This window comes from Protobothrops mucrosquamatus, unplaced genomic scaffold (genome assembly GCF_001527695.2).
Source record: "Protobothrops mucrosquamatus isolate PMUCROS unplaced genomic scaffold, P.Mucros_1.0 scaffold529, whole genome shotgun sequence".
Classification (NCBI taxonomy): domain Eukaryota; kingdom Metazoa; phylum Chordata; class Lepidosauria; order Squamata; family Viperidae; genus Protobothrops; species Protobothrops mucrosquamatus.
Genome location: NW_015386836.1, coordinates 39,695 through 54,098, shown reverse-complemented (window position 1 = coordinate 54,098; position 14,404 = coordinate 39,695). Strand labels below are relative to the sequence as shown.

General features: G+C 39.3%; 1 protein-coding gene across 2 annotated transcripts in view; it reads right to left on the bottom strand.

The window, feature by feature from the left end:
- TMPRSS2 (transmembrane serine protease 2) overlaps positions 1-13,290 on the bottom strand; it is a 33,674-nt gene extending 20,384 nt beyond the window's left edge. For both annotated transcript variants that reach the window (XM_015816925.1, XM_029284322.1), the window contains exons 1-2: positions 13,048-13,290; positions 248-304 (exon numbers count right to left, since the gene is read on the bottom strand). In XM_015816925.1, coding sequence (XP_015672411.1) covers positions 248-262 — 15 coding nt within the window. In that variant the 5' untranslated portion in view covers positions 263-304; positions 13,048-13,290. The remainder of the gene's footprint in view (positions 1-247; positions 305-13,047) is intronic.
- Positions 13,291-14,404: the final 1,114 nt, after the last annotated feature.

Genomic DNA, 14,404 nt, shown 5'->3' with positions numbered 1-14,404 from the left:
ACCCCTGCTCTAAACTAAAAACCAGAAGTCCACAAGCCATAGCTTGCAAAAGTTTATACCTTTTAATAAAAAGTGTTGACCTGAAAAGGTCACATTCCTTCTGATTTTTAGCTACTACAGATTAACACAGTATTCCTTCTATGTTAACTAACTAGTAATTGAGAAACTTTTTCCCATAAATAGGAACACTTTTATCAACCACCATATACTGGACCGCAATAGCATACTTTTGAGACTGCTCACTTACCAAGTTAGATGCCATCTTGATTCTGGGCAGCTGAATTATGGCAAGTTTGTTATAAACCTATGAAAACAGAAAAAGGTTTTCTATTTTTGTTTTTATTTCAAAATGAAATTTCAAATTACTGAGTCCTTATTTTAGTAAGACTATTCATCAGATTCTAGCACACATACAAAAATAAACAAATAAGTGGCCATTGGAAAAATATTATTTCTATAAAAGCTCAAGTGCCTGCCACAAACTCTGGATTAGATTTCATTCCCATAGCAGAGATGTGTCTCTAGTCTTAACAAACAAACAAAAAAATGGAATATTTACTATTTTTCCGATAGTACAGTATATGCATACCACCCAGTAACAAAGCTTTTGGGTTGCCTCCTAACAGAATTGCAATAAAGTAGCAATGCAGCAGTTACATAAAAATAGTTTAAAGCAAAGAGCACCTTTACAAATGGAGAAAGGAAAATATTAACCAGCATTAAGGAAAAGAACTCAAGTGAGCATCCCTGGAGAAGATCCCGATGGGAAAAGAGTTCTGAGAATTTGCCAGAGAACAACTATGTAATTAAATACTGCACACGCTTGCAACCGTGTAATTAATTCTAAAGAATTAGGCAGTGGCAAAATTGGTCAGAAAAGCAGACACAAGATATATATTTTGTTATTAGCATTTGTGTTTAATCTAAACATAGAAATGACTATTTTAAATTGGGAATAATTGGAATGATCAGTGATGGCAATAAACAATCTTTTTTTATCTTGTGGGATAAGCACTGAAATTGAAGGAGGCCCCCTTTTCTGCCCCATCAGCTTTTACTCACAGCTGTAGTTCTACAACTTCATTAAGGAGCTGAAGCACCAGTACCTTATCTAAGCAACATTTGGCAAAAGTTATAAAATCTGGTGATAAAATGTAAATGTTATCCACTGCTGATTGTTGTATGTTTTTTTGTACTTTTGTTTTGTGCTTTCCTTTTTTTGTTTATTACATAAAGTCTAAAAAAAATAAACAAGAGACCATAAAAATAAAAATGTAGCAACACAAGCAGAAACAGCTGGTAACAATAGCAACATCATGAGCCCAAAATTCAACCACAGAGGTTTCTGCATGAGTGTTCCTTACTGACCTGAGAGTTCTCCTTAATGTGTGTGTGTGTGTGTTGAAACTTCTAAACATTTCATCTACAATAGTTAAATGTAACTTGACGTTGCTTCATTTAGTTGCTTCAATTAAAATTTCAAAATGCCAAAATCCTATTAGCAATTAATGAAATCTGAGTATATTTTCTTGTGCTTCCAAATTAGTTTTATTAGTTATGTCTGTCACCAAATTCCAAGGCCAGCAATCTCCTCAAAGCAGATGAAGGGACATAATATTCAATGTTCAAATAGCAGCAGCCCAAAATTATTCCAAATCTCAGTTGCTGCTTTATATGATTGCCAGCCATATACCCCTTCTTCAAGCACCAAGTCTTTTCAAATTAGACATAGCACCCGCTGCTCCATCCTGAAATGACTAAGTTTGAAGTTCAAATCTTGGAATTTGGAGTCCATTTTTCTTTCAAGACAAAGCTCAAGGTAAGGTAGGGGCTCTGAGGAGCATCAGGTTTGGAAACAATAATTGGAAACCACAATATTTGGAAATAACAACAATAATTGGAAACAGGACAGAATAATATAATCAACTGTAATGATTATCACACAAAGCCAAATAAAACAAGCAAATATGGCAGAAACCCAGAGAAACAAGAGCAGATGCTGCGTACTACAGGTAGTATTGAATGCTAGGAACCTGTGGGCCGAAATGAGAGAACTGGAATGCCTGATCTTAGAAGATAGTATCAATGTAGTAGGCGTAACACAAACCTGGTGGATTAGGGAAAATCAGTGGGCCTGGTTCTTTTCTGGTTACAAACCTTACAGGAAAGAGAGAAAAGGATGTAGTGGGAGATCTTGTCTTCTAGGTAAAAGAGACCAGTGAATCAAGTTATCAGGTGATGACATACAGAAAAAATACTAGGCCTTATTGAAAAATGGAACATAAATCTTCAGGCTCTGATAGCATCCCACAAGTGTTTTTAAGGAGCTTAAAGTTAAGGTTGTGGATCTTCAAACTGCTCCACTTCTCTACACTCTGCTTCTACACCTGAGAACTGGAAGGTGGCCAATGTAACTACATTTAAAAAAAAAATCATGGGGAAGCCAATCAGCTTAACATCTGTTCTGGGGAAGATAGTGGAAACTGCTGTTAAAGATAAAATTACTAAACATTTAGAGATGCAGGCCTTGTTCAAGCTTCCCCAACTTGGCTTAACTAAGGGAAGATTCTGTAGTTTTTTTTAGAGTGTTAATTAAACATGTAGATAAAGGCATGTTTTTTCATTGATAACTGAGAATCTCCATAGACATAATGGTGGGATGTAACTAGTCCCTTCCCCTGGGATCATGTCCCAATTCCAGTGCTTTTTAACCTATTTATGAATGATCTGGAATTGTGTTTGACTAGTAGAATAGCCAATACTGACGACACTAAATTAGTCAGTGTGGTAAAAGCAGTAAGGGATTCTGAAGAGTTCCAAAGGGGATATTTGCACATTTGGAGAGTGAATATCAAAATAGAAGATGCCATTCAATGTGAGCAAGTTGTAGTGATGCACTTGATGCCAAAAATCCTAATTACTCATACAAACTAATGGAATCTAACGTAACAATGACTGATGAACAAAGATATCTTGGACTAATGGTAAACTGCTCAATAGCACATAATTCAACCTTGGAATTTACTACAAGATGAATCAGGATGTCTGGCTTAAATAATTGTTTGGATCAATTCATGGAAGTCAAGGGGAACAATGTCAGTTTGATTGCCTCCGATGGCCATCTTCTGGGAGATTAGTGGACTTCTTTGTGGTTTGTTGGCCAAGTAAAACAGATTGTGGATAAGATGGGACAGAGATCTGATCCAGCAGGACACTCCTTATGGTCTTATGCTGAGCTAGTGCAGCACTGAAAACAATTAGTATTCAGGGAAATGTGGCTTATTTATTTCTACACTCCTAGGCAGAATGTATGATTTATAAGAAATATATAATTCAGTTTTGCTTGCTACAATATTTTGAAAATTAAAGAAAAACTACAGAGCAACTTAATCCTTTCTATGTAACTCTACTTCTTCATAGCAGATTAATAATCCATAAATTTGATTCAGATAAATATAAACATATTAAATGTGTTTATTCAGGAGTGTCCAGTGGAAATTATTCAAGATACGTGTGCATAAGATTAATTTCAAATAGATCCAAGAGGAGGACTGTAATACGATCCTGGCTTGTTCCATTGATCCTACTGAAAATAAAACTGGCCTGACAAGCTTGTGCTCCATTTGCTCAAGACTTCTCACTGAACTCAATAACAGTTCCTTCATTGATGGATTATAGATATATATTGTATTACCATTTCTTGAAAGTAAATAGAGAAGAAGCAATGTGTGTTGTAGGTCTAACAGCTCTTCCTTTCTTATAAATGCATTTTCCACATAGTATTGTATACATTTCTCTCAAATTTCTCTAAATCAGACTTCCAAGTAGTGTAATAGGAGTTTCCAAGAGTCTTTGTCATATCTCCATAGATCATGACCTGCTAATTCACAAATAATTTGCATGCTGAAAACCAGATCTTTTTAGATTCTTTTCTTTTGAGTCAGGAACATGTATTCATGTCAGTAATTTACAACTTTAATTATATAACTGGAATGTTAAGAACATACAAGGAAGTAGAAATCAAAACTAACCCACTGAAATGATAGACACAAGAAGCACACGTCTGAAAGAAAATCAAAATAACATACTAATACTACTGTAGTGTTACTCAGGTAATTATTTTAGAGTCATGTGATGAAATTCACTGACCATACAGTTTCCAAGGGATAATGTTGTAACTAGGGTAATTCCAGATAGAGATTTATTGATCTGGTCTGTAATTTCAATACATAACACACTGCTTCTTTCTAGTGAACGTTCTTCAGCATATTTTTTTGTCCTTAGGCACTTCTCCCCCTACCTTTCAAAAATTATTTCTGATTCAAAGGAACATTGGAAAGAAATAATGGAAAGGGACTCTGCCATTTACCAGCATGATAATTCTCCAAATATTCAACAGAACAGAGCCAAATCTGACATTGTACAAGAAGCCAGCAAAGAAAAGATCAAGTCTGAAAAGGGGCTATATCAGTGGTTCTCAACCTGTGGGTCGGGACCCCATTTGGGGTCGATCGACCATTTCATGGGGGTCGCCAAGCAACGCTGTCCGCCATTTTTTTTGTCTGCCATTTTTTTTGTCCGCCATTTTTTTTGTCCGCCATTTTTCCCCCTTTTCCGGCGGGTGTCTTACCTCCCTTGGGCTGGGCCAGCTGGTGGTCGGCCTGCTCCGTCTCTGCCGCTTGCCAGCTACGCCTCGGCCGGCGCAGGGGGCGGAACCACGCATGCGCGGTACTCCCGGGCAGGGAAAGTCCTCGACTTACGACCGGTTGGGTAGTCCTCGACTTACGACCGGTTTAGTCCTCGACTTACGACCGGTTTAGTCCTCGACTTACGACCGGTTTAGTCCTCGACTTACGACCGGTTGGGGTCGCGGCATTAAAAAGATTGAGAACCACTGGGCTATATCTTGTCAAAAGCTGTGGAGGAAAAAAGTCCTTCCAAATCTCCACCCATCTCTATGGGAAAGCAGGTGGGCAATGACTTGGAATGCTATCAATCACATGACTTAGAGCTGACAGTATGTAATCCACCCTGTACTTCCCAGTACATATACAGTCTTGTGAAAAAGTAAGTACGCTCTCTTTGAGTTCTATGGTTTTACATATTAGGACATAGTAAAACAAAATCACCTGGTCCTTAGCAGTTCTTAAAAGTAGATAAATACAATCTCAGATGAACAACAACACGACATATTACACCATGTCATCATTTATTTTACAAAAAAAAAAAGCCAAAATGGAAAAGCCATGTTAAAAAAGTAAGTAAGAACCACCTTTAGCAGCAATAACTTGAAATAATTGTTTTCTGTCTAACTTTATCAGTCTCTCACATCATTGTGGAGGAATTTTGGTCCACTCTTCTTTACAACATTGCTTTACTTCGTTGAAGTTTTAAGCATCTGTTTCTGCACAGCTCTCTTTTGAGGTCCTGCCATAGCATTTCAATTGGATTGAGGTCTGGACTTCGACTAAACCATTGCATCACCTTGATTCTTTTCTTTTTTAGCGATTTTGTTGTAGATTTGCTGGTGTGCTTGGGATCATTGTCGTGTTGCATGACCCGATGTTGACCAAGCTATATGTGGAAAGATGGCCTCATATTTGATTCTAGAATACTTTGATATACAGAGGAAATCATGGTCAATTTAATGACTTGCAAGGTGCCTGGATCTTGTGGTTGCAAAACAACCCCAAATCATCACCCCTCCACCACTGTGCTTGACAGTTGGCATGAGGTGTTTGTGCTGATACGCTGTGTTTCATTTTTGCCAACGTGGCACTGTAAATTATGGCCAAACATCTCCACTTTGATCTCATCTGTCCAAAGGACAAGTGTTCCAAAAGTCTTGTGATTTGTTCAGATGCAACTTTGCAAACCTAAGCTATGCTGCCTTTTCTTTTTGGAGAGCAGAGTCTTTCTCGTGGCAAGCCTTCCAAACAAACCATACTTGTTTAGTCTTTTTCCAGTTGTGCTGTCATGAACTTTAACATTTAACATCTAACTGAGACCTAAAGAGTCTGAGATGTAACTCTTGTTTTTTTTGCAATTTCTCTGAGCACTGCACAGTCTGACCTTGGGGTGAATTTTCTGAGACTTGCACTCTTGGGAAGATTGGCAACTGTTTTCCACTTGTGGGTAATCTTCCTCACTGTAGAATGAAGGGTTTTTAATTGTTTGGAAATGGCTATATAATCCAGTGGTTTCCAGTCTTTCTGGCTTTGTGGACCAGTGGTGGTGATGGGAGAGGGGATGGTTCTGTGCAAGCAGCAAGTGAGCACGTTTGCACAACTCCATTTGCACAAGTGGCAGGCGCACATTCTGAATGACCTGGTTCCGAATGGACCCCGGCCCAGGGATTGGGAACCCCTGTTAATAACCCTTCCCAGATTGAAGGGCAGTGACAATTGCTTCTCTAAGATCATTGCTGATGTATTTACCTTTTGGCGTTGTGTTAACACACACCTCAGTGCTGGAGGCAGCAAACTCCTAATACACGGGTGTCAAACTCGTCGCGTCATGTGACGTGTTGCGACGTATCACAACTTTTTTCACATTGCCGGAGCTGGGGTGGGTGCGGCATCTGTATGATGCAACTGGCCCGCGGGCCAGCAGTTTGACACCCCTGTCCTAATACTTTAATTACCTCCTAGAAATAGTGACACTTGCTGATGATCAATGTAATCAATTAGAAGCACCTGATTGCTGCTTAGCTTCTTCATACATATGGAAACAGTAAGGGAGTACTTATTTTTTTACACATGGCTTCTCCATTTTGGTTTCCTTTTTGTAAAATAAATGATGACACGGTTTAATGTGTCATGTGCTGTTGCTCATGTGAAGTTGTATTTGCCTACTTTTAAGAACCGCTAAAGATCAGATGATTTTTATTAGGTTCTGATTCGTAAAACCATAGAACTGAAAGAGGGTGTACTTACTTTTTCACATGACTGTATGCACAAGACAGCACACAGAGCAGACCCAGAAATGCAACTATTATTTTGATACACAAAAAACATAGTGGTCTCCTACAGAGAAAAGCCACTCTGACATTTTTCTTATATTTGACTAGCTGTACCCAGCCACGCGTTGCTGTGGCTCAGACTGGTTAAATGGAAAAGAAAGAAAAGAGAAAGTGCACGTTTGTAATATGTTAAATTTCACAATGCTTGTGGGTATACAATATTTTTTGTTGTTCCATTGTCTGTAGCGTGTGTTGCTTTTACATCCAACAGATGGCACTGTTTTTTTAAAAAAGCATGTTTTTACCTGTCACAGGTGTGACATCTATATAATAGTAGGTATATAAAAACACGGGCGTATTTGAATGCAACGTTGTGTCAAAATTTCAAAGCAATCGGTGAAGAACTTTCAGAGATTTAAGATTTTGAACAAACGAACATTTACATTTTTATTTATATAGATTAAATTAAATGCAGATTATGAGCAAATAAATATATTGAGTCAAATGCTAACAAAGCAGATACCATGTTACCTGACTACTCGTGCTGTAATGGATTCTATTTGGGCAGAGGATGCCATAACACATGAAGAGAAATTCCTTTTATAATACTAATTACAGTAATGCTATGCCTAAAGTCTTAAGAGTACAGCACTCAAAGCTATCTTTGAAGAATTTCTGATATATCAACATTACCTCTTACTTATCTGAGATGGTGTTATATCATAAATTCTTCAAATGGGTCAAATTGTTTTCAGCGCTTCCAGTAGATCAAGACAAGAAGCAAATACAGGAATCCTCATCTATTGTTGTAGGGTGCAATAACAGTATCTTGAAAACCTATCCAAATTTCTCTCTGCTCATTTGCTCCTAACTGAATTGTTCTTTTTTTTTTCTCTCGATGGTTCATCTATCCAAAGTTATCTCTAAATTTCTTTAATATTAGCCACAGATTTTGTTTTGGGCATGGGGAACAATTTAGATCGGACCACACAGCTCTTGTAGTGTAGTGGAAAGCATACATTCCTGCTAAATATATATATATAGAAATCATTTTCACATTTTAAAATAGCTCTCCATAGTTCAGTATCCAAATGTATGATTTGCACCAAGAGGTATGAGGTCTCTTCAAAACTTAGGCTCAAACCCAAATACCTGCAGGTAGGGAAAGACTCAGGGTAAATGAAAAGGGTAAAGCAATATTTAACTAGCTCAGAACACCTTTCATTGCGTTTCACTTTGTTTCCAGAGATGGAACTCCTGTTTTGGATTTAGGAGACATGTTTGCTTAAGTCAGTCCTGCCTTAAGCAATTTGTTAGTTCTCCTGAGCCAATAATCTGGGATGCCATATACAGTCAGCTTCGTAATACTGAGGGAGAACTGTGAACCTTCTCATCAAGATCAGTTGAGAAAATGTAAATACGTAGTTTCAGATGCTTTGGGCACTGTTCTTTGTCAGAACTTCCATTATGTCAGTGTTTCTCAACCTTGACAATTTTAAGGCATGTGGACTTCAACTCCCAGAATTCCACAGCCAGCATTGCTGGCTGTGGAATTCTGGGAGTTGAAGTCCACATGCCTTAAAATTGTCAAGGTTGAGAAACACTGCATTATGTCAAGCTGTTTTGTAGCACACTGTCACTATCATTAAAAATGCATTTGCTCTATGCATACCGTAAAGGCTATCCACTTGGAAAAGCATTTCCCACCCCAAGCCCCCCTTCCCACATGCCCAAGTCTAGAAATACAGGAAATCAAGAGCCTTAGTTTCCTAATACATCCACTTAATTAGATATTTCATGTATTTTACATTAGGTTTACACAACGTAATTAAATTACCTATAAAACTCTATTAAGTCCAAAATTCCAACCCTGCTTCTCAGGTAACATATCACTTGAGGCCTCCTGGTTCAAAATAGTTTTTAAACTATTATTTATTTATTTTTAAACTGTAATTCTAGTTGCAAAGTTAGGAAGAAAAGCTGCCTACTTTGGTATTACATTAGAGCAGACATGTCAAACTCGCGACATCACGTGACATCGCACGATGTATCAGAGCTTTTTCCCCATTGCCAGCAATGGGGTGGGCGTGGTTTCATCGTGATGCGTCCAGCCCGCGGGCCGGCAGTTTGACACCCCTGCATTAGAGCATACTTTTGAACACTAGCCTAGTCAAACAGAAAAGTTGTACGTTTGGAGGAAGTACTATGAGATATTAGATATATGCAATTTATAATCAGACCATTGGCCAGCATCTCTGGGGGGTAAAAAAAATCAGTAGATGTATTTCTAACAAAGGAATTTCCAAAGAAGATCATAAATATGGAAATATCCTAAACAACAGGGATGAGTTACGTTCTTTAAAAAAAGGCAGTAAATTGCATTCTGACTTGGTTCTGAGTCATTCACCTGCCAGCCTGCACATACAGTTTGTGAATATGGCCCCTTTTATTTTACTCAGACATTTGGATTGAGGAAAACAATACAATACTATGCAAGGTACAGTTCGCTTTTCTTCCCTTTCCTGGCAGTTAGTAACTTCTGACTAGGTATATTTCAGAACCGGGCCAAACACACATTTTCCCACCTAAGCAACGAACATGTGTTAGTCAACTGGATAAGCAGCTAAATCTGGCTTCAGCGCTGGCAGTGGACTTGTATGTCCTGCTATAGCTGACAGCAGTAGTTTTAACTGCATGAACATTACATTTGCAAAGCTCTGGTGTTGCTCCCCAGTAACTGCTGCTTAAGACACTCATCTCACTCAGAAGCCAACATATTCCTGTTTTTTACAGCTTTTTCTTATAGTACAGTTTTCCCCCCTAATACCAAATAGGTACTAGGGATATGGAAACAAGGTGCTTTCATGTTCCAATGTGGGAGGCAAGAGCAGTGGGTAGCATCTGAACATTTTCAGGACAAGATATTCTTCTGGAAACACAAACTAGCATTCTTGGAGCACATGGATTAGCCTCTTCTACCCTCTTGCACATTCCTAATGAGTATATACTATATAACTTAACTACGTTTACTTAGCAATAAGCTACTCCCACGCAAAGTGCACATAAGACCAAGTCTCAGGTGTCAAAGTCAAGACTGACACTTGAAACTTAATTTTATGTATACTTACACTGAAACATGTCCACACTGAAATTTGATTTTCAATTTATCTGTATCAGTAACATTGGGAGACATATTTATTGCAGATATACATTTTTACAGGACATTGTTTTTGGTTTTGCTTTCACATTTTTCAGCCTTTAAAAAGTAATGTAAAATATCACAGTTCTCCTTGAACTACTACACACAGTGATTTTTGTACTCTGTGCTTCTTTCTGAACTGGACAAAGAGACTCATAAAGCACACCCAGATGACATGGCAAATTTATATGGGACTTCTTCCTCCTTGTATTTCAACTGCCTTCACAATGGTCTGCGCTCGTATTCCATTTCCCTCTTTCCTTGAAAAACTCACCCATATTGCCATAGTCAAAAATAGTCTGGTAGCCCATTTTCTGACCAACACATTTTTAAAAGCCCCAAGCTTCTGTAAACAACTGCTCACAACTACAGCTGTTGATGAAGTTTAGAACTTTCAATAAAAAATTTTTTATTGGCAACCATACTGTCAGGCTCCTTCTGATTTTTGATCTTTCAGAACCAGTTTTAAGAACAGTACATTGGGGACAGAGTAGGAATTGGAAAATACGGTAGCCTCTTTCCCTCATCTATCTATAGATTAACTCCACTAGATTAGAATTCTTTTTCACAGCAGAAAATGCCTGAAGCCAGTTCAGTGTTAACAATTATCTCCAAAGGGAGATAAGATAAAAGTGGTTGACACTCTCAGATAAAAAGATCCTTCAACTAGCATACAGTTGATGGCTCTTCCCCTTAAAGTAGCATTTACATACAAGGTGTTGGACTTCACATACAATGTCACTTTAAACTACACCAAGTAAAATACATGACTCTTTTGGGGATGGTAGGAAGTGGGGAAAATACTGTACATAGTTTTGCTAACACTACTTAGTATATTTGATCAGTGCTGTGTGGACACAATAGTGCAGTCACAGGCTGCTGTTCAGCAGTATATTTAGAAGATTCTGGAATTAGCGTAGAAATGTAAATTATTTTCTACCTTTACAGCAGTAATTCATGAAACAGATGGAAATCCCAACTTGATTAGAAATGACAAGTTCAGCTTTTTACTTTCTAAAATTAATGAAGATTCCCTAACTTTTTCACCCAGGCAAGCTTAAATGGCAGGTCTTCTCTTTATCAAATGTGGCTTCTCAATTATAATATTGCTAAGGAAGTGCCATATTCACAACAAAAGAACAATAAAGCAGAAAAAGAACCAGTAAGATATTCTATATCACTCTCCAGTTCTAGTAACTGAGAGGCAGTTGTCCACATTGGGGGGGGGAGGGAATTTCAAGCACATACCAATAAGCAATGGTATATTCTTCAAAATTACATAGGTCTATACAAAACTGTAAATTCTCACAAACTCGCTTGGCTCTAATGTCCAAGTATTTTAGAGAAGCACTAGTAAGAGGAAGGTGGACGATCTTAACAGAGACTTGCCTGTTGATTTATTTTTCTATTGACCAAACTAAAGATCTCCTTCAACTCTTTGAGGAAGCTGATTGATGAACTTGGACAGAACACTAAAATACAGCCTGAAAAACCTCCGAGACTTGCTTTCAACATACAGTTCAGCCCCGAGAATATTTCCCACTTCCACAAATCAGGGAGAGAGGGGTTTTTTTTCCAACCAGATCCATGTTTCAGATACTTTAGATAATTTTAAAATTAGCTAAGACTTCACATATAAGAATGGAAAATTACAATTAGAAATAGTCCCATCTTCAGACTCTGTTTATATTATTTTAGTTGCATGGAATTCTAAAAATAAAAAATATAAACAAACATAAATTACAAAAATAATGCATATTATGATTTTATAAAAATCTTAATATGCATATAAATTCAATCAATATTTGTATTGAAAACCTACCCTCCTTTGTGGCTCAAAGATCATTGTTTAAAATCAGTAGCTTCAATCCGCGTCCCACTATTGGCTGGGACATAAAAATCAATTTAAATACAAACAGTTGGTAGAATGAAACTTACACAACTTGTTGAAGAAGCATAAAATTATGATTAGAAAGCAAATGTGCTATTGCCAGCAGAGTCCAGTTCATTGACTAGGATTAAGGACAACTGAGGCTCTATGCTCCCAAAGAACACTGATTCATCTTTAGCCAGTCACTAGCTACGTTTGCATGAAATATTCACAGCCAGAAATGATTTAAGCACATTTTTAACCTGGTAGGTTGTGGAAAGTAAATCTTTGTGGTTAAGTGTACTGGTTAAGGGATCACAAGTATGCTGCTCTAAATGGCCCAAAAGAAGACAGATCATCAACCCTTCAGATGAAGACACGGAATAATGGAAACTGTTTAGGAAATTCACATCTGAGCAGATTAGTAGAGTTCCTTCTCTGCCCACCCTAGACTAAGGAACACCCACAGCACACTTTCAGCTCTTGCCAAACACGTATTGTGTATTATATACAAGGCTGGCTCCAAATAATTCAAAGAAAAACAACAGGTGCTCAGGCTATAGTCTTTGAATGTTTCATCACGAGCAGAAGGAGGGAGGGAGGGGCGAGGATAGTTTTAATTACAAGTTTTTAAAAAAACGACACTAGCGGTCTCCTCCTTGGATGAAGTACATCAGAAAACGATCCACCCCATTTCTCCCAGTAAGGCAACTGCAGTTTTGGATAGAAGCGAATGGCTGGACAAAACCGTCAAATTTCCTTTATAAACGAGTAGATGGCCGGCTGAGAACGCGCGTGCCCCCAAGACGACAAAAAGCGAGTCCAACCACTGCATTCCTTGGCATTCCCGGCTTTCCGGCAGAAAAGGAAAGGCTGGAAAAGGGATGATAGCCCCCGGGGGGGGGGAGGAAGAGAAAAGCGCGCCAGCACCCAGCATGCCGCCGCCGCTGCCGCCTCTCTCCAGCTCCTCGATCCAAGCCGAGGCCCTCTCTTTCCCAAACCCAGCCCAGGGCTTACCTAAGAGCAAGGGACACGCGGCGCGGGGGGTTCTTCAGGAGCCTTCGCTGCGGCTCACTTCTTCCAGCCGGGCGCCGGCAGATGCGCACGCCCTCCTTCCAGGGGAAGCGAAGGCGCTACCCGGGAGCCGCCCGCACCTCGCAGCGCCTTTTCCGGAGGTGCGAGGAAACGCCGCGCAAGTCGCTACCGAGTGGAGCCAGATAGCGCCAGGTTGCTCCGCTAGGGCTTTGGGAGCGCTTGTGTTACGGCTGTGCCAAAGGCCCTCCCCTTTAACGCTTAATACCGCCAGGCGGGCCCAACCTGCTATTATTCACCTGCAGAAAAGGAGAGAAGTGCCCGGAACGCAGCGCCCGCTGGGCAGATCCAGAGGATTCGTGGGCGGAGCTTAAAACTGCAATCCACCGCACGCCTTACCTGGAAGTAAACTCCGTTAAAGGCAGGCAGGGAGGGCTTACTTCTGAGCAAACATAGCACAAACAACGTGCCGGAACCAGCTATCCTGCTATTTGCTTTCCAGTAAGCGTAGTTTCTGCATAGTTTCAAGGACGGGGAATCTAAGCAGGAACAGATTTTTGAATTATTATATTGCCTTTGTTACTCAGCTGACTAATGCAAGAATACAGGTAGTCTTCGGCTTACCACAGTTCGTTTAGTGACCGTTCAAAGTTACAGTGGCATTTTGTAACTTTGACTTAAGTCAAAAGTGACTTGTGACCGTTTTTCACACTTTTCGCGCTTACGGCTGAGGCAGCATCCCCATGGTCACATGATCAAAATGCAGATGCTTGGCAAGTGGTTCGTATTTATGACGGTTGCAGTGTCCTGGGGTCATGTGATCAACTTTTGCAACCTTCTGACAAGCAGTGTCAAGGGGGAAATCCAGATTCACTTAACAACCATGTTACTAACTTAACAAAGGCAATCGTTCTCTTAACAACGGTGGCAAGAAAAGTTGTAAAATGGGGCAAACTCACTTAACACATGTTTCACTCACAACATACATTTTGGGCTCAATTGTGGTCATAACTCGAGGACGACCTGTAGTTGGTTATCTCAGCAAATTCTGGGAACGGTCACCCTTAATAAAGTAGATATTGTCACAATATCTTCATACTTTGTTTCTCTCTGAGCCCTCCCCAATTTATAATTCTTGGGAATCTATGTAACATATCAACAACGTAGTTATCTGCCCAAATTTACACTTAGCTAAACATCAGCAGGGGAGGGGCTGTGTTTGTACATCATGTTAGGCTAATCAGTGCTCTGCATGTCCTGGGAATACAGCTTTCATGAGGCACCTGATGAAAAGAACCAATAAACCACAAAGCTAATGTTTAAGGTGTTTTGTGGGAGTCCA